General features: G+C 44.8%; 7 protein-coding genes and 1 pseudogene across 7 annotated transcripts; 6 read left to right on the top strand and 2 right to left on the bottom strand.

The window, feature by feature from the left end:
* Window positions 1–2,503: 2,503 nt before the first annotated feature.
* LOC128716367 (protein lethal(2)essential for life-like) lies at window positions 2,504–3,124 on the top strand. Its single transcript, XM_053811287.1, has one exon. It carries the CDS (start codon window positions 2,504–2,506, stop codon window positions 3,122–3,124), a length of 621 nt encoding a protein of 206 aa, XP_053667262.1.
* Window positions 3,125–4,693: 1,569 nt separating this feature from the next.
* LOC128713004 (protein lethal(2)essential for life-like) lies at window positions 4,694–11,103 on the bottom strand. Its single transcript, XM_053807869.1, has 4 exons — window positions 11,092–11,103; window positions 10,115–10,434; window positions 7,835–7,860; window positions 4,694–5,319 (listed from the first exon to the last, which is right to left on the bottom strand). The coding sequence occupies exons 1-4, from the start codon at window positions 11,101–11,103 to the stop codon at window positions 4,694–4,696; spliced, it is 984 nt and encodes a 327-aa protein (XP_053663844.1).
* On the top strand, window positions 6,102–6,365 carry LOC128716375 (40S ribosomal protein S27). The gene has a single exon (XM_053811294.1). It carries the CDS (start codon window positions 6,111–6,113, stop codon window positions 6,363–6,365), a length of 255 nt encoding a protein of 84 aa, XP_053667269.1. The 5' UTR covers window positions 6,102–6,110.
* Window positions 8,386–8,758, top strand: LOC128716374 (cuticle protein 12.5-like). Its single transcript, XM_053811293.1, has 2 exons — window positions 8,386–8,397; window positions 8,465–8,758. The coding sequence occupies exons 1-2, from the start codon at window positions 8,386–8,388 to the stop codon at window positions 8,756–8,758; spliced, it is 306 nt and encodes a 101-aa protein (XP_053667268.1).
* Window positions 11,104–13,254: 2,151 nt separating the features above from the next.
* On the top strand, window positions 13,255–13,765 carry LOC128713005 (cuticle protein 16.5-like). Its single transcript, XM_053807870.1, has 2 exons — window positions 13,255–13,269; window positions 13,343–13,765. The coding sequence occupies exons 1-2, from the start codon at window positions 13,255–13,257 to the stop codon at window positions 13,763–13,765; spliced, it is 438 nt and encodes a 145-aa protein (XP_053663845.1).
* A 2,748-nt stretch (window positions 13,766–16,513) lies between these two features.
* On the top strand, window positions 16,514–18,093 carry LOC128716370 (cyclin-dependent kinase inhibitor 1C-like). Its single transcript, XM_053811290.1, has 2 exons — window positions 16,514–16,528; window positions 17,671–18,093. The coding sequence occupies exons 1-2, from the start codon at window positions 16,514–16,516 to the stop codon at window positions 18,091–18,093; spliced, it is 438 nt and encodes a 145-aa protein (XP_053667265.1).
* A 1,854-nt stretch (window positions 18,094–19,947) lies between these two features.
* LOC128713006 (uncharacterized) lies at window positions 19,948–20,428 on the bottom strand (annotated as a pseudogene).
* Window positions 20,429–20,952: 524 nt separating this feature from the next.
* On the top strand, window positions 20,953–21,403 carry LOC128713008 (cuticle protein 16.5-like). The gene is made up of 2 exons (XM_053807871.1): window positions 20,953–20,970; window positions 21,047–21,403. Exons 1-2 carry the CDS (start codon window positions 20,953–20,955, stop codon window positions 21,401–21,403), a joined length of 375 nt encoding a protein of 124 aa, XP_053663846.1.
* The last annotated feature ends 1,189 nt before the right edge of the window (window positions 21,404–22,592 follow it).

Below are 22,592 nucleotides of genomic sequence, written 5' to 3' on the forward strand. Positions count from 1 at the left end.
TGCCTACCTTTAGGCGTTGAAAAGGAGACCGCAATGAGCGTGAAGCTGGGAGCGGAAACACTCAATTACGACCACTTTTAACAGATGCTTTTCGTTTATTTTTCACGGGGAAAGCTTCCCATTTTCTGCACGCACACAAACGTATCCAAAATTTCAATGTTCGAAATATGCATCACTAACACGATATGTAACTTGTAAGCCCACGACGCATACCAACTAAAAATGTGATTCATTAGCGAAATGTTGTTGTTTGTTTCAATGGAGCCCTAAATGTTTGTAGTTTAGTCTTAAAATATTTTAAAAAAAACAGTCAAACAAAATCGCAAACAATTCCCTTACTTAACATCGTACCTAGTCGTGTGCGTAACATTATTTGTGTTCTGTTTCGATGCTGTAAGCACGATGCGATTGTGTCCGATTTCGCAGAAAGCTCCAACTAGTCTAGAACTATAGCAAAAAAAACATAACCGTTTTGCGAATAACAACGTCCACGTAATAAACTAATTCCAATAAAGAACAAAAAAAAATCGAATCGTATTGAATCTAATTTGGCACGCACTGTAAGTTTGTTTATTATTCCACTTCGCTTTCCGTCCGAAATTGATGAACCGATCGATCGGAAGGGGAAGCAATAAGGTTGGAGGGTCCAAAGCGAAGGGTCCGATTGACAGATTAATGTGAAACAGGTGCGGCTATATCGCGTGCTGTGCGACGGAATCAAGGGCTCTCCACGCAAAGCACAGTCTAAAACGCTTCTCGCTGGTGATGTATCGCCATCAGACAACGTATTTTCGGTTTCGTTTTGCAATTTTTAAATCATATTTGGGTAGCTTCAAGGGAGATGCAAGGAGCAAACTACAAAAAAACTAACAACGAGAAAGTCTAATGGCGTACAACTATCACCTGACACAATTTCGTATGCATCGAATGTAAGTCAGTTTCAGCCGTTACGGCAGCAAAACCCCTGTTCGGACTGTTTACTGCAACGCGTAAATCCTCGGCACCAGTCGACCACGACAGGTCCCATCAGCTGACAGGCTGGTCGAAGGTGAATCGTTGCAATGGCGTACGCGTGTCTTCCCCAGAAACCTCCGTCTCAGTCTATTGCCGAGGTTATTGCCATGTCTAGTGCCAAGTTGGACGACTGACGACTGTTTATTCAGCACCCTGCGCTTCCCGGTCGTACACCAATCAAACAAACAAACTTTCGCCCGCGAGCGAACTTTCCCGCGCGGGCTTCAAACTATTGCCTTTCTACTCCCTGGTGCCAGGGTGCTACGACGGTGTGGCATCAGGAAAGAAGGAAAACTTCTCCACTAGACAGCTCACTCGACGTCCTTGGGAAATCAATCAAAAAGACTGTTGCAGGCGCAAACGTTCACGTGCCGCAAACTTTCTCCCAAGACTTGGACACCCAGAACTTTTCTCGCCCGAAGTCGGCCTACATCGGAAATAATACCAGGCTGTGCCCGGATGTGTCATAAAAATGGAACAAACGTGTTGTTAAAGGTGGTTTCGGTTGTACCCGGGCCACGGGTAGGGCGAAAGTTACTTTCTCACTTCCGGCCGTTGTTGGAGTCCTGTGGGATTTTCCAATCATGGCAAAATTGTAATGTCACTCATGTCGGACAAATTGATCGGTTATTGATGGCACCACAATTAAGGTACAATCTTTTCTGCCCGAAAGTGGGCTATTATGGCCAAGCAATTTTCTCAACTGTCATAAACGTACGGTTACCAATATGCACAATTTGAATTAAAAATATCAAAAGATTTTGCAACAAAGTTAAAAAAAGCTATAAATCTGTAATATTTAAATTCGATTCGATTCGATTTATTTTATTTTATTTGATTCTCAATCTACCTCCAATTAAGGGTCTAAAAATACACCGCCCATGTGCTGTACACGATCATCAACCTCGATTCAAATACGGTAACGGTTTACTTCCCCTTGTCACATTGTGGGCGAAACATGCAACACAAACAGCTGCGTTCGATTTACCTTTCGTGGTGATGAGATGAATCATAATGTTCTCACTCGACCGTTGGACCATCGAATGTTCTAGTAAATTCTAGCACTTCGCAACGCTTATTACTCATTGAAACAATCTTGCAAAACTATTATTTCTACTTTAATTCAAGTATATTATGTGCATTATATTTTTAATGTCATTAAAAAAATTTAAACGACAAAAAACACGCATCGAATTTTTCAACACACGGTGAGTTTGTGCCTCTCGCAACGGCTACTCACTGCTCACGAATGTTCCATCGAGCTCACTCGACGTTTCGAGAACGCTCTCGCTCGTTCACGTTGCGTGCGCTCTCATGTATATAAACCACGGTGAGAGCGCTGTGAGTTCAGTCAGTTGAATACAACCGAGCGCGATAACAAACAGCCCAAAGCGAGTTAACGCAATCAAATCTCGTCCGAAAGGATATCTTCCAAGCGAAATACCGTGAGCAGTGAAAGAGAATCGCACTTTCTCAGTGAACAGTGAAAATGTCGATCATCCCGATATTCTTCCGCAACTGGTGGGACGACGAGTGGGACCGTCCACTGTGGAATTCTCGCCTGCTGGACCAGCACTTCGGCAGTGGCGTCAGGGCAGACGATCTTCTCAACGCTCTGGTGTCGGTGCCCGACCGGCGACTTCAGCCACAGTGCCAACAACAGACCCGTCGTTACAACCGCCCATGGCACAGCTCCTGCGTGGCCAGCAAACGAGACACCGGATCAACGGTGAACGTCACCAACGACAAGTTCCAGATCAGCCTGGATGTGCAGCAGTTCACCCCGGAGGAGATCTCGGTGAAGTACGTGGACGGTTCGGTCGTGGTAGAGGGCAAACACGAGGAGAAACAGGACGAACATGGCTACATCTCGAGACACTTTGTGCGGCGCTACATGCTTCCCAAAGGCCACTCTGAGGCGGACATCACCTCGGCGCTCTCGTCGGACGGCATCCTTACCATCGCCTGTCCCCGGAAGGAGATCGAGCAGAAAAAGCCGGAGCGCAGCATTCCCATCACACACACGGGACAGCCCATGAAGCAAGTCGCCGAAAATGCTTCCCAGCAGAACGGCCAAAGCAAGAAGGAAGGGGAGACTATGGAATCATAATCATCTCATCTAAGCCAATTTCTATACCTCATGTTTCATTTAAGTAAAAGCCAATAAATTACTCCTAGTTATGTAAAGAAAAAAAATTGAATACCTCATTTGTCGATAAGTAACCGAAATTAATTCAAATAGAATACTTACAATGCAATCAAATTACATCGCAGATTTTTGATAAATCCATTTATATACATATACAGTACAGTAGTAGTTTGATTAAAACATTTGTCTCTTACTTACTTATTAGGAGCGCCCAATAAGTGCCTAATAACTGCTTCTTGGCCTCCTGCAGGAGTTCTGTAATGCATGCTGCTTGATTCCTCAGACTTGGCCTGCTGCAGGGGGACGAGTACCGAAAACCTCTCGGTCGAGCGCCTTCGTCTGCCAATCTATTATCTCGGTCTTTCTGGCAGACGCATCAACGCCATCACCCCATTTCAATTTTGGCCTCTGTCCACGAGGACGACCTAAGAGGACTTAATGGGCTGGGTCGTCCAGTGGCATTCTTATGGCGTTTCTAGCCCACCGTTTCATGGCGAGTCTAATTCGCTGTATGACAGTAAGTTTGCCGTAAAAAAAGATCAGTTGAAGCCGGGCATCGTTAACGGGCTGCCCGATAACATCCTTAACGAGTTGCCCTGGACATATTTTTTAACTGTTGAGCCGGGATGTGATACACTTTGGGGTCCCTCTAGCATACGGAGAGGGTAAAAGCGACGCTTTTCAGGCCCATTTCTAGGTCAATTCATACAGTTTTTCCTACTAAACAGCTGTTTTAGGTCTTCCCACACGCCGAGGCCCTAGCCAGCCGCCTACTCCGCCCACCGATAGATCCGCCACTGCTTCGGGCAATAATTAATTTCCTATTACTTAAGATTTTATTTTTGGCGGCCTGGTGGCATGATGGTAGCGGCGCCGGTCTTCACACGAACGGACCGGACCAAAATCCCATCCGGACCAATCCCCCGTAGCAAGGACTGACTATCCGACTACGTGGTAAAATAAGTCGGCCAGGCCGTTCTAACGAAATAAAAAAAAATAATAATAAATAAATTTGATTTTCCTTTGCTACATTGTTCATTAATCATGTATTAAGTTTGCGTTGGGAAGTCAGGGCTGCAGAACGAGTTTATGTATAAAAGTCATCAGTGACAATGTTAGCGAAAGAGGTTAGGTTTGGAGTTCGAAAGAGAAGAGTTTGGACATCTATATTTCATTTAATTTTACCACATTATATATCAATGATCCGTATTGAAGCCAAAATGTCTTGCCTAAAATTTCTATTTTGATTACTATAAACATTAGGCGACTCGCAGATTAATGCTCCAAGGGCTTTAAGGGTGGGTAACAAATCGAAGGTTATTTATCGAATGTCAATAAACAAGATACTACTAAACTAAGTAACCCTAAATTTCTTGTTTCTATGGCTTGAATATAAGACTTATAATCACAAGGCTTTCGAATGCATCAAAAGTGTTTAAGAGTTTATATCAGTTTTGGAAATGCATATTTAATTTATTGGCTTTTACTTAAATGAAACATGAGGTATAGAAATAGGCTTAGATGAGATGATTATGATTCCATAGTCTCCCCTTCCTTCTTGCTTTGGCCATTCTGCTGGGAAGCATTTTCGGCGACTTGCTTCATGGGCTGTCCCGTGTGTGTGATGGGAATGCTGCGCTCCGGCTTTTTCTGCTCGATCTCCTTCCGGGGACAGGCGATGGTAAGGATGCCGTCCGACGAGAGCGCCGAAGTGATGTCCGCCTCAGAGTGGCCTTTGGGAAGCATGTAGCGCCGCACAAAGTGTCTCGAGATGTAGCCATGTTCGTCCTGTTTCTCCTCGTGTTTGCCCTCTACCACGACCGAACCGTCCACGTACTTCACCGAGATCTCCTCCGGCGTGAACTGCTGCACATCCAGGCTGATCTGGAACTTGTCGTTGGTGACGTTCACCGTTGATCCGGTGTCTCGTTTGCTGGCCACGCAGGAGCTGTGCCATGGGCGGTTGTAACGACGGGTCTGCTGTTGGCACTGTGGCTGAAGTCGCCGGTCGGGCACCGACACCAGAGCGTTGAGAAGATCGTCTGCCCTGACGCCACTGCCGAAGTGCTGGTCCAGCAGGCGAGAACTCCACAGTGGACGGTCCCACTCGTCGTCCCACCAGTTGCGGAAGAATATCGGGATGATCGACATTTTCACTGTTCACTGAGAAAGTGCGATTCTCTTTCACTGTTCACGGTATTTCGCTTGGAAGATATCCTTTCGGACGAGGTTTGATTGCGTTAACTCGCTTTGGGCTGTTTGATATCGCGCTCGGTTGTATTCAACTGACTGAACTCACAGCGCTCTCACCGTGGTTTATATACATGAGAGCGCACGCAACGTGAACGAGCGAGAGCGTTCTCGAAACGTCGAGTGAGCTCGATGGAACATTCGTGAGCATGTTCGAACATTCCACAGGGTGTATGCTAGCAGGGTGTAGAAGCTTCGTAAAATATTACAAAAAACTTATTTTATTACGTCATTTTGATTTAAATCGCTCACCAAAAAAAATTGCATCGTTCTTAATGAATAAGAACCCTAAATTTTCAATTTTATTAGCCGATATCACTCTTTTCAATTCTTTAAACTGAATTTGTTTAGGCATAGTTTCTGAATCGTATTAATTTAATAATGCAAAAAAATTCAAGGTAATTGTTAACCAAAATAATTGATGATAAACTAAAATAATTTCACGAATAAAATTAAATAATTTTGTAAATTTTCGAGACGTCAAAACCGCAACGGAGCGGATCGATGCAGTCCCGGGTCGGTTTAGGTGCGTCTGAACTCATAGTTCCCGCGCCCATCACTATTCCTTCCTTCTTTTCGGTTTTTGACGTCGTGCGAAGCTGCCGTGTTTTCCGTACATCTGAAGTGAAATTATTTCACCGTTGCCCGGGAATAGCACGTGTTTTTCCAGAAAACTGTACGCAACAAGCAAGTGAAAATGCCGCTCGCCAAGGATTTCTTGCATCCGCTGCCCGCTGAGGAGAAGAGGAAGCACAAACTGAAGCGTTTGGTGCCCCATCCCAACTCGTACTTCATGGACGTCAAGTGCCCCGGCTGCTACAAGATCACCACCGTCTTCAGCCATGCCCAGAGCGTCGTAGTGTGTGCCGGTTGTTCGACGATCCTGTGCCAGCCGACCGGTGGCAAGGCCCGTCTGACCGAGGGCTGCTCGTTCCGCAGGAAGCCGTACTAAGAAGCCTGCTAGCACCATCCCCTGAAACCCGTGACGGTCGAATTGGGTGCCTTCCGATTGGATGGATGAAACCGCAGAGTGGATTCATCGCTATGTTTGCCGGTCTAAATGCAAACGAATGGTTTATGAAGGGCAATTCCGACATTGAGTTCCCAACGCTATCAGTGAGCATTGTATTCGTACCGAAAGGAGTGTAATAAAGGCAGCAATTCGATCGTCTAATCGTGTACCGTGTGTGTGCGTTCCATTTTGTGAGGTTATGTGTCGTATCGGTGCCATTGCCTGCGTGTTTCATGCTGTATGGGTGGTGGTGTGTGTTTGTGTGCATGCGGCATTTGACAGCTTCGTGTTGTTGATGTTGTTCCGCGGGGCATTGTTGTGCTTGCCCATTACGCTCTACGGTTGCAAGTTCTGGTGTAATTGCGAGTTATCCAGCTACATGTGAAATATCCATTCTGCATTTCACAACATTATGACAATTTCGTGGAGTGGTAGCTTTGTATACAAAGAATGAATCATTCAACAAAACGGGCAACTCATGCGTAGATCGATTGTTTTGATTCACGCACCGTGTGCTGGTTTGCAAGGAGAGTGCAATATTCAGTGGCTGATAAGGTTGTTTTTTTTTGATAAAAATTCCCATAGAAGTTTGTGATTCAGTTTGACTCTGAAATATTCTACTGTTCTCTTCAGTATGCTCATGAATTCTTATTCATTTTATTTGTAAAAATTCATATATCAGCCACTTGACTATTTTATAGCTGATGTTATTGAGAATAATCTATTACTTTTCCGTTATTAAAGAGTTCAATTTATCGTTCTTTTAAACGTGTGGCTTATATTACCCCTACCGGTACAATGCTTGTTAATTACGATGATGGTTTGGTCGTTTGGCTCCAGCGTTTCCGAACGTTTCCGAAAAACACTAGATGTATTCATACATGTTAATTCATATTTGAAGCTGTATTCGTAAAGTTTCTTTAAATTTAATGCAATTCTTCTAATAACGTAAAAAGTATCATCCGCTTGTTTGCTTTGTATTGAACATTCTAGTTAATAGGTCACGTGTTTATTTAATCCTCGTATGGTTAAAATGGGTTACGCGTCTATACTTAAATGAAACATTTACAATAACTATTTTCACTTCGTTTTAGGAATATGAATAAACAATCAAGAAACCGGCGATGAACACACTCTTTCAGTAATGGAACAAAAGGAGGAAACCTACATAAATATAGCCTAAATTTGTGCTTAAATAAATCGTACCTTCAAATGTTTATTAAAAACTAGATTATAAATCGAACCTAAATGTAATTTTCATGTTCATTAAAGTTGTTTCTCGTACCCGTCACCAGATGGCGCGAAGCTCGCATTCAATTCATTGTGCTATAAATTCACATACTTTTAGGCGTTTACAATTCATATTTCTTCAATATCTCAGTTTGTTTTTGTTACGTAAACAAAATTACTTATTGTGATATTCTGACCAAAATATCTGCAATGAGTAAATATAACATGTAGGTTATACTCCATAGCAAATAAAAAACTTCAAGGTAATTCGCTTTTATTTCTTTCGATTTGCTACATTTCCGATTGTAAGCTAGTAATGACGAACACATCAAATGTCGACCCGAAATTACCATAAACTGTTGAAACCAAACTCAGAGCGCAGGAATTTTATTAGTATGCAGCGTATGTGTCGTCAGCTGGTCTACCAATGTCGCGCTCACTGAATCGGCCTTTAGTCCACCGCTTTGATCCAATTGAACAGAGCAAGTGGAAGGGTTTGGCAAATGTTTTACGAGTCCGCCCCCAAGAAAGTCCTCCAAAATATCACGTATTCTGGCTCACTATCTTACGGCCTAGTCTGCAAACCAAAGAGTCCAAGGATTCTTGCGCATGAATGGTCCACTATATAAAGCTCATCGAAATCTAAGCATTTCATCAGTTCACTTGCTAACGCATCCTCAACAGCATTTGCTAACAATTCAACCAAACAACCCTCACAAACCGATCCAAAATGTTCAAGATTGTAAGTATTGTTAGATGCGCACGGTTCTTTGAGTTCCATTCTAATGAACTTTCTTCACTCCAACCAGGTGTGCCTGTTCGCCATCGTTGCCGTTGCTTCCGTTTCGGCTAAGGCTGATCCGAAGCCGGCAGTTCTTGCCTATGCTGCTGCCCCGGCTGCCGTTGTCGCTGCTCCGGCCGCTTATGTTGCCGAGGGTGCCGCAGTGTACGAACGCACTTTCCACGGAAACACTGCCCCGCTGGCCTACACCTACCCTTACGCTGCCCCGTACGTTGCTGCCGCTCCCTATGTGGCTGGAGCTCCGCTCGCTTACTCGTCACAGTACGTTGCCGCTGCCCCTGCCCAGGTGCTGCTGAAGTAAAATGGAAAACGGTGCAAGGAGCAAGGAAAAAGATTTTCGTTACCGCATGAAATAGTGAAGCTGTAAATATTCTCTTGTTGACTGAATGAATTCACTCATTTGCTTTATCTAAATATGATTGTTTCCTTACTGTTTTGGTCTACCTGATGACAATGATTGAAAAGGTATTTGAGAACTTCTTTGGTATGACGACTTTCCATCTGGGCTAATGTGAATACAATGAGTTCTCTAGGTATATCCTCCTTGTAATTTTTCGCATCTGGAGCATCCGCATTTACAACTGATCGCAATAATAATTTATTACAATGAAGTTTCACAACACTAAACATAGTATGTTTAACACCCTAAAAAAATTAAAATAGAAACAATTTTTAGTAATCATCATGACCCTTAGTCATTTATTAAATAAGCAGCGTTTTATGTAAAATGTTTGACCAACATTTACAACTACCATGACAACATTACAATCCTTAAGATACAAATCAACATTTTTGTACATAATGAGATAAGATAATTTGAAAAATGTTTAATTATAACAAGAGCGACTAACTGAGAGCTTGCAATGTTAAATAAAATAAAAATACACATCAAAATTGTTTTGACCAAATAAAAGATTATTTTTAAAAACCGCCTAAATGAATGCAATTTGCATTACATGACGCCTAAAGGCAAGCATTCTACAGGACAAAGCTGCCGTTGTACCAATTGTCATCAGTATGTATATACAGGCAGTCTCCGAGATACGCTATTATTGTGGACCGCTATAACCCGGGAAACATCCCACGTAACTCGAATTTCAGCGTAAGTAAAATCCGTTTATAGTTTAGTTTATATTTGAAAGATAGATAGTTGAATTCTTTCTCTGCATTTAATTTATTCAGCAAATTAGGTCATTGTTTAATAGATTACATTAAAATTCTTTTAAAAACATTTTTTTTTAACATGATAAAGGAAGTTGTTTTCGACCAATTTTTCACCATTTGGCTTAGATTTTGTGCTATAAACTAATTCGGCTGTAAAATTTTCCCCATCTCCGAATCCGTGTATAAGAGGAACCGCGTATCTCGGGGACTGCCTGTACTACAAAATTTTCAAATTCTTTCCTTCAATGTTCAGTTCAAAATCGAATAGGTCACTTAATCCAGTGTAAATCAGAAGATTTCTTATTTTATGACATTACTAAACGAGAAAGTTTTGCCAAATACGCAAATTTTCTCGTGCATGACAGTAACCCCAGTGTGTAGGAGAAGTAAAATAAAATATTTCAACATTTTGAGTTATGGAGAATGGCATACGTTTGTATTTATTTGTCTGACATATTATAACACAAGTTTGAAACCTATCTACAGAACGTACTTAGCGGCAAGAGGTGCACTGTAGGCAAATGGAGAAGCCAGAGCGGGAGCCGCCGCATAAGCGGACACGTAAGGTGCGGCCGTATAGGCGGCATAGGCCGGATTAATGACCTGCGAGCTGTGCGATGTGACAACGGCCGAATCTCCCACATTAGCGTACCCAGCAGTGTACGCGAGGGCAGGAACAGCTGCTGGAGCGACGGCCAACGGTGCTGAGTAGGCGAGAGGAGCCGCAGCAGTATAGGCAAACGGAGCGGCAGGCAGCAGACCACCTGGCTTGGCACTGACACTGGCAACCACAGCCAACAGGGCGACGACCATCTGAGCAAATACAAAAAGAAATCGTGTTGATGTTCTTACAGAACGGAGCAGATTAGAATATTACCACTTTGGAGAACATGTTGATGGTGGATTAGTTGTTTGTGTAGCTGTAAAGCTTCGATGTACTCGATAAGATGGGAGATGAGCTGACTGATGTCTACCAGCAAGCAGTCATGTCTTTTATATACCTCCAAACGATAGCGTTGGACTACTCTCAACCATCATTTGCCACCACTGCGTCGTGAAATATCCTCCACAAATCCTTACTCTTCAACACTTTTTGCCTCACTTTTTTCGAATGTTCACTCCACCACCGGCTCAATTGGCTGCATTTCAACGAGATGCAAATCCACAGTTCACGCCTTGTCCTTGCAATGTCGCGCACGAACCACCCGCTGGGAACCCGTTTCCTTCTTCACACTTTAAAACGCCGAAGAAAGTACCGAGCTGTTGCCAAGGGTGCCCATCAGCTGTTGGAATACTAATCGTGCGGGTTACGTGGAAATGGTTTGGCACAACAGAAATGCCGAAATCAGCTGCAACTTGGGACAGATATGGATTATTGGGTGATTGTAATCTTCGCTTTAATTGATTAATTCTGATGCAGTTCTGCGATAGCTTAGCTAAACCAATTTTAGCGGTTAAGTACTCTGTAACAGGACTAACCATTGCGCAATGTTATAGTTTATATGCGAGAAATATAAAATAAAATTATAGGTATAGACGCCACTTGTGGTGAAGAGACGATTTGTTGGGCATTAAACCCCTTGGAGACCGTGGGCGAAATGATAGTTGGGGCCCCTAATTACCTCGTAATTCACGGGCTGCCCGATAACATCCTTAACGGGCTGCCCGATAGCATCCTTATCGGGCTGCCCGAGAACATCCTTAACGGGCTGCCCGATAGCATCCTTAACGGGCTGCCCGATAACATCCTTAACGGGCTGCCCGATAGCATCCTTATCGGGCTGCCCGATAACATTTTTGACGGGCTACCCGATAACATCCTTATCGGGCTGCCCGATAACATCCTTATCGGGCTGCCCGATAACATCCTTATCGGGCTGCCCGATAACATCCTTATCGGGCTGCCCGATAACATCCTTATCGGGCTGCCCGATAACATCCTTATCGGGCTGCCCGATAACATCCTTATCGGGCTGCCCGATAACATCCTTATCGGGCTGCCCGATAACATCCTTATCGGGCTGCCCGATAACATCCTTATCGGGCTGCCCGATAACATCCTTATCGGGCTGCCCGATAACATCCTTATCGGGCTGCCCGATAACATCCTTATCGGGCTGCCCGATAACATCCTTATCGGGCTGCCCGATAACATCCTTATCGGGCTGCCCGATAACATCCTTATCGGGCTGCCCGATAACATCCTTATCGGGCTGCCCGATAACATCCTTATCGGGCTGCCCGATAACATCCTTATCGGGCTGCCCGATAACATCCTTATCGGGCTGCCCGATAACATCCTTATCGGGCTGCCCGATAACATCCTTATCGGGCTGCCCGATAACATCCTTATCGGGCTGCCCGATAACATCCTTATCGGGCTGCCCGATAACATCCTTATCGGGCTGCCCGATAACATCCTTATCGGGCTGCCCGATAACATCCTTATCGGGCTGCCCGATAACATCCTTATCGGGCTGCCCGATAACATCCTTATCGGGCTGCCCGATAACATCCTTATCGGGCTGCCCGATAACATCCTTATCGGGCTGCCCGATAACATCCTTATCGGGCTGCCCGATAACATCCTTATCGGGCTGCCCGATAACATCCTTATCGGGCTGCCCGATAACATCCTTATCGGGCTGCCCGATATCATTAACAGATATCTTCCTTATAGCTATCTCGTCCAGGGTGAAGTATCACCAGTTCGTATTTAAGATACTATCGATCACTCTTCTGAGATTGAAGATCAGGATTGATGATAACGATGAATTAGTATTCTTGGAATAAAAAAAATCCTAAAATTTATCTTATTTTGAAGTATTGCGATCAATTACCACATCCATTGTTGAGAGATTTTAATGACCTTAAAAAGATGATATTAATGATTGGAACTGAATAAGTTTAACACGCATTAAAACATTATCACTACAGACTTTCCAATTTCGTGAACTTGAGGGTTTGTGAGTCACCGCGTCACCAACGTGATGAAACTGAAGTGAGCGACTTGAAAACAACACTAACCACACCATTGTGCGCGCCCTTGAACCAGTGCACTAAATAACGCCACCGATCGATGACACATTAAGTCGTGCACATATGCCCGGTTAACCCTCCGGGACCATAATTTACCGCTTGGTTCGAACCGACATCTATTTTTGCTCTACTCTCCCCCCGTACTATACCACCTAACCTGTTCAACCTTGCCCGTGCCGCCGTCCGTCATCGTCCAGCGTAATCCGATTTCTTGTACGGCGCGCGGTACGTGATCTGCATATTAACTCGCGCAAAAGTGCATCGTTGTGGCACGCGTAATCAGCTGGTACGGGCGAACTTGGTTGCTATTTGGGTATTTTATTGCTCGCCTGCAGGTGACAAAATGAATGATGAAGAAGAGCACCGTGGTGGAAGCGATGAGCAGTGCACTAGTTTCGGACTGGCCGGAGCGTCCTAGTCCGTTATCCTCCTGTCATACGCTGCACGTGCGTGGGAGGTGGGTTGGTGTTTTGGCGTTTTTAATCGCATATAAAAGAAGAACCGAGCGTTACAAGGATCATACAGCAAACAAGCTTCAGTCAGTTAGCAGCTCCTCCACTTTAGCTCAACAACACCTCCAAAACCAATTCCAAAATGTTCACCAAACTGGTACGTAAGATCGACCATTTCTTCGAAGGATTAGTAAGGATACTGAGACTATTATTCGCCTCTCCTGCTTTAGATCTGCATCGCCGCTCTGGCCATCTCGTGTGCTTCGGCCAAGCCAGGATTTTTGGCCGGTGCCCCGGTGGCTTATGCCGCTGCGCCGACCGTCCTGTCCGCCGGTCCCGCCGTCGTCACCGCCCAGAGCTCGCAGGTTGTGGCCCGCAACTACAACGGAATTGCGCCGCTAGCGTACACCGCACCGGCCGTCGCCTATGCCGCCCCAGCCGTCGCTAAGGTTGCGGCACCGCTGGCTTACGCTGCTCCGGCACCGCTCGCCGCGACTTATGCGGCTGCACCGCTGGCCGCTCCGTACGCTGCTGGGTTTGCGGCTCCTTTCGCAGCACCGTTTGCTGCGGCGTACGCGGCCCCATATGCGGCGCCGTACGCTAGAGCGTTCGCTAGTCCGCTCCTTGCCCGCTCGCCCTACCAGCTGTGGTGATGAGGTGACGTAGCTTCCGTTGTCGTTACCTGCGACGTCAACAGTTCCTGAAGAATGTCAGTCTGGTGAACGTTTTTTAAAAGATGTTGTTGAGTAATAAAATGTATTAGAATGTTTGAAACAAAGTAACGCTCAGTGAATGAAGTCTCAATTCTAGAAAGACAAGCAAATCACTATATAAATTCTACTCGTGAGTAACGGAGCGTTACTGCAGGGTAGGTATAGGTTTTTTCAATGAGAAAGTTAAAAAATTAAATTTCCAACGCATTTGTGCTACGTAAGCTCGGTCGTCAAACCCTGCATGCAAACTAGATTGTTGTCGTTTTTGGTGGTCGTACAAATCTAAGCTTACTTGGATGATATGAATATGATTTGGTTCAAGATAAATTTACGTTTATTGCTAAATTTTCTGCAACAGGCTCGAACAAAAGCTTTCGTGGAAGAATATGCCGATTCTAATTTTAATACTTTCAGTAAATACTGCCTTGAAATTCTACAATATGTTAGAAAATTGTTTAATTCATGTCAAAACTTTAAACTACATAATTCATACCATAATTCACACCACAATACATGGTGGATATACAAAATGAATGAATCGCATAGGCAGTGCTATACGATAAGGAACAATCGTATATTTTCACGAATCATTCATAGCGACAAGCGAGTTACACTATTCTGCAACAGTAATAATTCTTCGAAATTCAATCGATTATTGGCGAATTCAATTGTTTTCAGATTCGTCCGTTTCAGATTCGTCGAAAGCAGTTCCCAGTTCAGATGTGTTTTGCGATGACCATAAACAAGGCTCAAGGCCAGCCCCTGCATCACCTCGGTCTATACTTACCTACAGAGGTGTTCGCGCATGGGCAGCTGTAAGTTGCACTGTCTAGAGTAACCTCGCGATCAAATGTGGTGGTGTTGAATGTGGATCCTGAACGAGAGGATCAGGATGATGTCGGAGTAAAGAACGTAATTTTCCGTGAGGTGATTGGTGAATGAATGGCAGGTGGTGTGGTAGGATCATTTGTTTGAGCTGCTATTCGGATAATAACATCTTTAATTATTATAGCAAAAGATCAAGGACATCACCAGGGCTGTGATAGAAACAAATCGCACTGTGAAAAATGGTTCTCAGATATTACCGTTTTTGGAGAGTGAATGCCAGTTAAGGCGGATTTGTACATAATTTTTATGTATGATGATGAAAATGATGATGATGTCTATGATGAAAATGGTAAAATTGTTAACCTTTAAATCGGTATATTTCATTTTTTTCTTATGTTTACTAATGCCTACAGGGATACATACATGGCTGTGGCACAGCTTGGAACTGATACCAACATGAATGAAAGCCGATAACTGATATAAAGTGCCTGCAAGCGACAGAAGTAGTTTTAGTGGGATTATTAGGGCATTTGGGTGCATTTCTCTTTATAAAAAAGAAAGAAAACGGAATATTTATAAAAATAGAAAAGTATTTTATTACCTTCACAATAGATTTTACAACAAAGCAAACTTTATCACTTTATTTCTTCCATCTGTTTGTTTGTCTAGAAGTATATAAAGTTAAATTAAACCTGAAGAACGAACGAGAAGAAGCCATTTATAAAGGAGTATTACATTAAATATCCTTTAAATCGCATAAAAAAAGATTGAACACCATGGCGTGAACCTCCGAATTTGCGTATGCCATGAAGTTTGCTTTCGTAGCCCTGTAACCGGGCCGATTAACTAGTACTTCAGAAAAACCAATATTCGGAATAACATCAATATCTTAGGTGTCCCAGATCTCGTGCGATCTAGTGTGCCTTGAGACATTCAAACCCCTATCCCGTTCTTGTTCTCTTGACAACGTGATTGATATAAGAATATTCCAGAAATAGGATCAATCTCATTCGGACTTCCAATTACATAACGTCAGAAATCGAAAGTAAGTGGCGAACTGATCGCTTAAACCGGTTTTACCATCTATGTACTCGTCTATACACTGTTTCTGCGTTATTTACACATCGACTTTAACCACATCTAATGCCGGTTCCTTGATTTCGGCGATCTGGTTTCGTTTTTCTTTGTTGCTTTGGAAGCAACAACGACCACAAAGCTAATTAGAAGAACGAAAAGAAGGAAACAGCCAAATGTCAACAACAATCTAAAAACGGAATCAAATAATCCGCACAATTTGTGCTTCTTCCGTTTCTGGATGTAGGTGTGCGTCTGTGCTTGAAGAATGATCATTGATTGTTAGTTGCAGTTTCGTTGTTAAAGTGACATCTACATACATTGAAACAGTAGGATAAATTGTAAATCAACTCACAACAAAACTGACCGGAGATATTCCACTTACAAAAATAAAACAACTCCTTGGAAGAACCACAACTGAAAGCCGGCACTCATCCAAAAACCTTGTGACAATGTATCGTTCGGATGTCCAAGAGTTAAAGCAATTCTAATGATACTTTAATTTATTCTCTGTTGCTTTATAGCTGTCACTCATCTACGGCTCTAACACCCTCATCTTCCTATACCAGACACGCATTACATATCATCGCCCAAGGAACTCGTTTTATTTTGTCCTCTTATCTATGTCTTCTTGGAGACTTCACATATTCTCCGGACTTCCAGGTCTCATCATCAAGAACTCAGTATAAAAGGACCATCACGAAATGTGTCTTCATCATACATCAATCAACAGGCATTGTACCAACATACTCTGCAACAGCTTCTCGGCACACTCGGCGCAATAAAATGTTTGCCAAACTGGTAAGTTCCGTGTGCTCGGCAACCCTTCTCCAAGGACACTAGAGATCGGAACCATCTCTTTACTCCCCATAGTTCATCGTCGCCCTCGCTGTCGTCTGTGCTTCGGCTGGATATGTGGGTCCTATCAATACGGCGCCTACCGTGTATCCGTTGGCGTACAGTGCGGGAGTTGCGCGCAGCTTGAGACACTTTGCCCCGGCTGCATCGTACTCTACCTACTCCGGAACTCCAATCACCTACTCGACCTACTCCGGCATTCCTGCGGTCTACAGTGCACCAGCAGTACCAACCTATTCCTATTATTAAGGCGCTACCCTGGAAGTTTAGTTCGTTCTTGTCTAACTCGTCTACACATAAGTTTCTACACAAATCGCAATCGAAAACAATGTAACTTTGTACAATAAAGTGACTGGTGTTTCATTCAAGCTCTTCGCGTGTTTGCGCTTTTTTTTATTGTGTGCGCAAATTTGCGTTCCACCGCCGAATGTGCTCATTACAGCTGAGCGACGTAATGGAAGTCTGCGCATCGGAAATAAAACACCAAAATCCTGCACCCATGGGCAATCGTTTGGTGGACAACACGTGCAAACCGATGCCCGATCCGTGCCGATTATGCGACCATGTTTAGCATAAGCCAGCGTTTCAATGCCAGCTCGCGATTATGTCACAATGGAGCTTCGATTGGTTCGATCGGGGCAGACTTAGGATCGTGCCTGGATGTGATGGGACCCGCGTGGAATAGATTTGCTTTGCAGCGTTTGTCGGCGCACGGCGGTTGCAATCGTGCCAGCCAGGGGGTGTCGGACTTCCTCCGGTGGGAATTTGGGGGGAAGCTCAGGTTATCGGTTTGGCAGATGGGCGGCAGCTGATAGCTTGGCCGACGTGGAAACGCTTCTGGGGGGCGCTTTCTGGTGGGACAACGATCGTGCTGCCATATAAATACTCGATATACGGGTATTATTGGCTCATTACACACTAATTGACCGTCCATCAAGCAACGAGCGGTCCCGAGCTATCCCGAGCCAGCAGTCGAAACAGAATCACCACCCTACCATGCTTACTAAGCTGGTAAGTAAATCGTTACGAGTGACTTCCACACGTTCAACCTGATAACGAGCTGTGCTTGATCTTCATCGTTACAGTCCATCGTTGCAGTCTGCAGCCTGCTCGCTGTAGCTTCCGCCAAACCACATGTGCTCACGCCCGTTGGTCCTGCTGTTGTTACGGCCCAAAGTTCACAGGTGTTCGCCCGGACGTACAACGGTTTCGTGCCCTTCGCTGTTCCGGCTCCGGTTCCTGCTCCAGCCTTCCACTACCATACACCCGCCTTCGTACTACCAGCACCACCACCCGCTCCAGTGTTCTATCCACATCCCGTCGTCTACAACCCACCAGTCCCGGTTCCGGTCCCGGTTCCGGCTGCCCCGGCTGCCGTACTGCCGACGGTGGTGGCCGCTGCACCCGCTGCCAAGCTGGTGGCCGCTGCACCGGTGGCGAAGGTTGCGAAGCTCGTACGACCCGGTCCATTCCATGCCACCTTCCGCTATCGATCAGTCGTTGCTTAATCGGACTGAGCGTGTGTCTCTGTGTGTATGTGTGTGTGCAATCGATGCGTGTGTTGGTGACCCCAAAGGCAAACATGTGATTAAGTAGTGGTTAAGCTAATCAGTGACATAGACTGCAATCGAGTGGCACAACTTCCTCCGTTCGGAGCTAAGTGTTGGGCAAAGCGGTAGACTGTTGCTTCAATAAATGTACGGTTCAATCTGTATTCCATGAAACTTATATGACGTGTTGTATGACTTTGCTTTTATTATGGATTCTTCATAAAAATTCTATCCGTTTAGTTATGTGATGTGATTTATGAGTTGAGAGAAAGAAAGAAGGAAAGGAAAATTTCCACTTCATTTGACATAGACGAGCATCTCTGCTTTGGCTTATAGCAATGTGATATTAATAGTCAATATTAAAAGAATTACATGAAGTACTAAAATATTGGCTAGATTAGACCACAGCGATAAAGCAATATTATTCGTTATACCTTATCCTTAGCCGATGTAATAGAGCTATCGCTATCCCGATGAAAATATGGTAGCCGCACTATGGGTAGGCATCAAGGGTATCGGTGTCAACTCCTCCGGGGTATATTCTCTTACTTACTTACTTACTTATCCGGCGGCTTCACGGTCTTGGTCTGCTGCAGGAGTCCTCTAAACCGAGCGCCTTCGTCTGCCAATCTATAATCCCAACCTTTCTGAATGACACTTCAACGCCATCACTCCATCTCAATTTGGTCTTACAACGCCTCCTTTGTCCATGTGGACGACTTGAAAGGGCTTTACGAACTGGGTTATCTGGTGTCATTCTCATGACGTTACCAACCCAGCGGAGCGAAACGAATCTAATCCGCTGTACGGCAGTAAGTTCGCCATAGAGCTCGTCATTATAGCAGCCTTTTGAGCAAATCTGAACTTCCTCCTCCCGAAAACGATAAAAAGGGTTTTGACAGTTTTGGAAAAAGTTAAGTTCTCAGTTCTCAAAAAGTTCTCAGAGGCTTACGTAAGTACTGGAACAGTATAAGTTCTATATAGTACCAGCTTCGTTCGTCACGGTGTATATCCTCTAACTATCCGCAATTGTGAAAACTAGTCGTTTCAGCATTATGCGTTAACTAATTTGCCAACAAACGCTCTTCCTCTTCTTGATATTAACAAATCTTTCGTAAAACATCAATAAACATCAATCAAACATGTAAAAAATGTTCAATCTTGACCAAATATACACGATAATGTACTGCGAATGACTAATTGTAATGTTTTTCTGTAGAGATTACTTTCGGTATCATGAAGATGACAGTAGACTGCTATAAAAGCTTGACTGATGAGCAGTAAACCTGGAATTATAGCATGTTTCAAGTGACATCATTACGAAGGGAAACATCTCCTTCAAATTTAATATATTTTACCTATTTTATCTGTCTATAACTCTTAAATAAATTTCTTTCTTTAATTTATTAATTTCTTTGTGATCTTAAACTTAATAAAAGGACTTTAGAGTTAACAAACTCTCCCTCTCTTCTTGGCGTATCGACCTTCCAGGTCATGCTTGCCATTTCTGGCTTACTAGACTTATTTTAACCACGTAGCCGGATAGCCAATCCTTGCCACGGGGGATTGGTCCGTGTGGGATTTTGAACCGGTCCTGTCGTGTGAAGACCAACGCCGCTACCAATATACCAGCGGCCACCAATCCAACCAATAACGTCAACCTAATACACTCGTTTTGTCATGCGAATTGCATACTTTGCTTTGTAAAAGTTTCTTTAAAAGAAATACCACAATTCGTACTTGCAATATTGTTTTTATTTTTCAAACATAACCAACTTCACTCATGATGCGTTCCAGACAGAATGGGCCGTTTTACAGCAACAACGATCCGTAAGCGCTGTAAGGGTAAGCACTGTATGCGTAGGGCGATGCGGTGTAAGCCGCCGCGTAAGGAGCAGCAGTGTAAGCAGCCGTGGCGAATGGAGCGGCCAGCGGAGTTGCAACGGCTACGGAAGGAGCCGCTACGTAAGGAGCCGAGTAGGCCAGGGGAAAGACGGGCTTGCTGTAGGCAGCAGCGACTAGCAGGCCGAAGAAGAAGATCTATGGTTAAAGAAAGATTAGTCGAAGCCGTCGAATGTCCTGAGCTAAAGGATCGTGCTGCTGGAGACCCTTCAACATCCTTCGAAGCTGCGTTCACTTACGATTTTGGCAAACATTGTGGAAGGATTTGGATGGTTTTTGCGGTTGGCAGAACAACTGTGCTGACTGTCGAAGAATGCCCACCGTATTTATACCCTTCTAGGTCTGGCAGATGGGTAGGAGGACCCACCAGGTCCTTGGCAACCGCGCCCATTGCAGTTGTTTTAAAATGCCAACAACGATTATATCGGGAGCACTCCATAGCCTTCAAACAGTCCACCTGTGGCAACGTGTAAGACTGCGTAACTAACGATTCGGAAGGACCCGTGCCGTCAAGGTCAGAGCGCGGCTGTCCTCCTGAGCGGTTGTGCAACTGTACGATCGCACATGACACCGTTAGCATGATCACGTCCGCGAACCGTTTGCGATTGGCCAACCCATGCGCAGTACCGTTTATTATGCGCCGCTTTGATACCGATGATGTTACCAATCGACTTCCAACATTAATATTCCCATCGTACGATCGAGGTGGATTGCTGGGGTGGTGGACTTTCGGGACTGTCGCGTGAGGTGAAATTGACCAATAATTGTGCATGCAAATGGGGTTTGGACACGGCGATCGCCAGTATAAAAACCATCCTCAACTGCAACAATGGCATCAGTAACATCGCTGCAATCTAACAAGCAAGCTTTCACCTTCTGAACATCAGTTCTCCTCAAACCCACCCAATAAGCATCATGTCTGCCAAAATTGTGGTAAGTGAGCTTCTTGGCTGTTCCAAGTGCTCCGAAATTCCATTCTAACGCTTGAGTGCATCTTCCACCTGTACAGATCTGTCTGGCTGTGTGCGTGTTCGGTTCGGCTTCCGCCGGTGTTGTGCCCGTTGCGGCGCCTCTTGCAGCGGCCGGAGTTGTTGCACCCTACGCCACCTCCTACAACGCCCACACCGTCAACCATGCCGTGGCGGCTCCAGTCGTAGCGGCCGCTCCGGCCGTCGTTGCTGCGCCAGCTGCACGTTTCGTCGCTCCGGCGGCACCAGCTCTGGCGTACACCGCTGCCGGACTCCCAGCGTACAGTGCGTACACCGCTGCCGGACTCCCGGCGTACAGTGCATACACCGCCGCCGGTCTGCCGGCCCTCAGCCCGTACACGGCTGTCGCCGGTCTGCCGACCCCGTACGTGTTCTAAACCGTGCCAGCAGCTTTACAACGGTCACAATGGCAAGACTGACAGGGTTCTGACGAGTTAACGAGATTGTTCACACTATCACCTACTTCCTGTTGCCTTCTTTTGTACATACCTTATTCGCTTCTTCAATTTTTATATGAAAAGAAAATACAACATCTCATAGAAGGATTATTCCTAAATGGACGACCTTGCCTTACAAGTCGACAACATCCGAACACCCATTTGTTAGAACTCTTATCATGTCATTACCAACTTTATTCCTCATAACCTCCTTTAGAGGGCCCTCACAAACCTGCTCGATAATTTCCAAAGCAGACGTTAATTGCTCCATCAGTTTCCACTAATCCAATCGATGTAGAACATTGCAAATGAAGCCTTCTAATCGATCGCGCTAATTATCCCCATTATAGCAATTAACCTCACTTAAGATCGCCCAACACTGCCGAGGGTGGAACGATAAGAAACCAAAATATGTTCCGAATGTCACGCAGGTCCCTCTTTTCCCATCCGTTCGCTACACGTGTTCGGACCATCGTGTGACCCTGGTGGAGATTGAAAACTAATTCTCGGACTGTCATTTGGAGGCTATCGGATAGTGTCAACTCATCGTGTAACAATTAAGCGTTGCCAGAGATTACGTGATCAGCGACACACACACGATTTTAGTGGTGTTACATTGCAAAGGGCTTTTCGAAAGCGTCTCATTTGGTTTGATCGTTACAACGTGATTAATTCCTCAAAGATGCTCGCTCGGTACGGCGAATGATGAACGATGATCGTGATTGCAGATCATGTTCTACAGTTGTGCTCAGTGATACCTTTCCTGCTTAAGATGGATCTGGAAAGGTTTGTACAATAAATTACCGACACATCCACCAACACCTCGCCCTGTTGTAGTCGGAGGCACTACGACAAGGAGTTATTTCTTCAGCCACGGTGGTCATGTTTGTTGGCACCGTACGGGTCAAGCCCTGTTTTTTTTTTTTTACGCTGACCGTGAGATATGTTGAAGAGGTACACTTTGGCCAGCAATTGAACCACGCGTAAGAGCATGTGAAACCGCACCGAGACGATCAATATTATGCTACACATTTTACCTCTCAACCTTTGACGCCTTCCCGCTCGAAACACCCTTCAAGGGGTTTGCCCTTTTCGAAGCACAGCTGTAGCACGCGGATTCGGGTGATAT

The sequence above is a fragment of the Anopheles marshallii genome, chromosome 3, assembly GCF_943734725.1.
Source record: "Anopheles marshallii chromosome 3, idAnoMarsDA_429_01, whole genome shotgun sequence".
In the NCBI taxonomy this organism is placed as follows: Eukaryota; Metazoa; Arthropoda; class Insecta; order Diptera; family Culicidae; genus Anopheles; species Anopheles marshallii.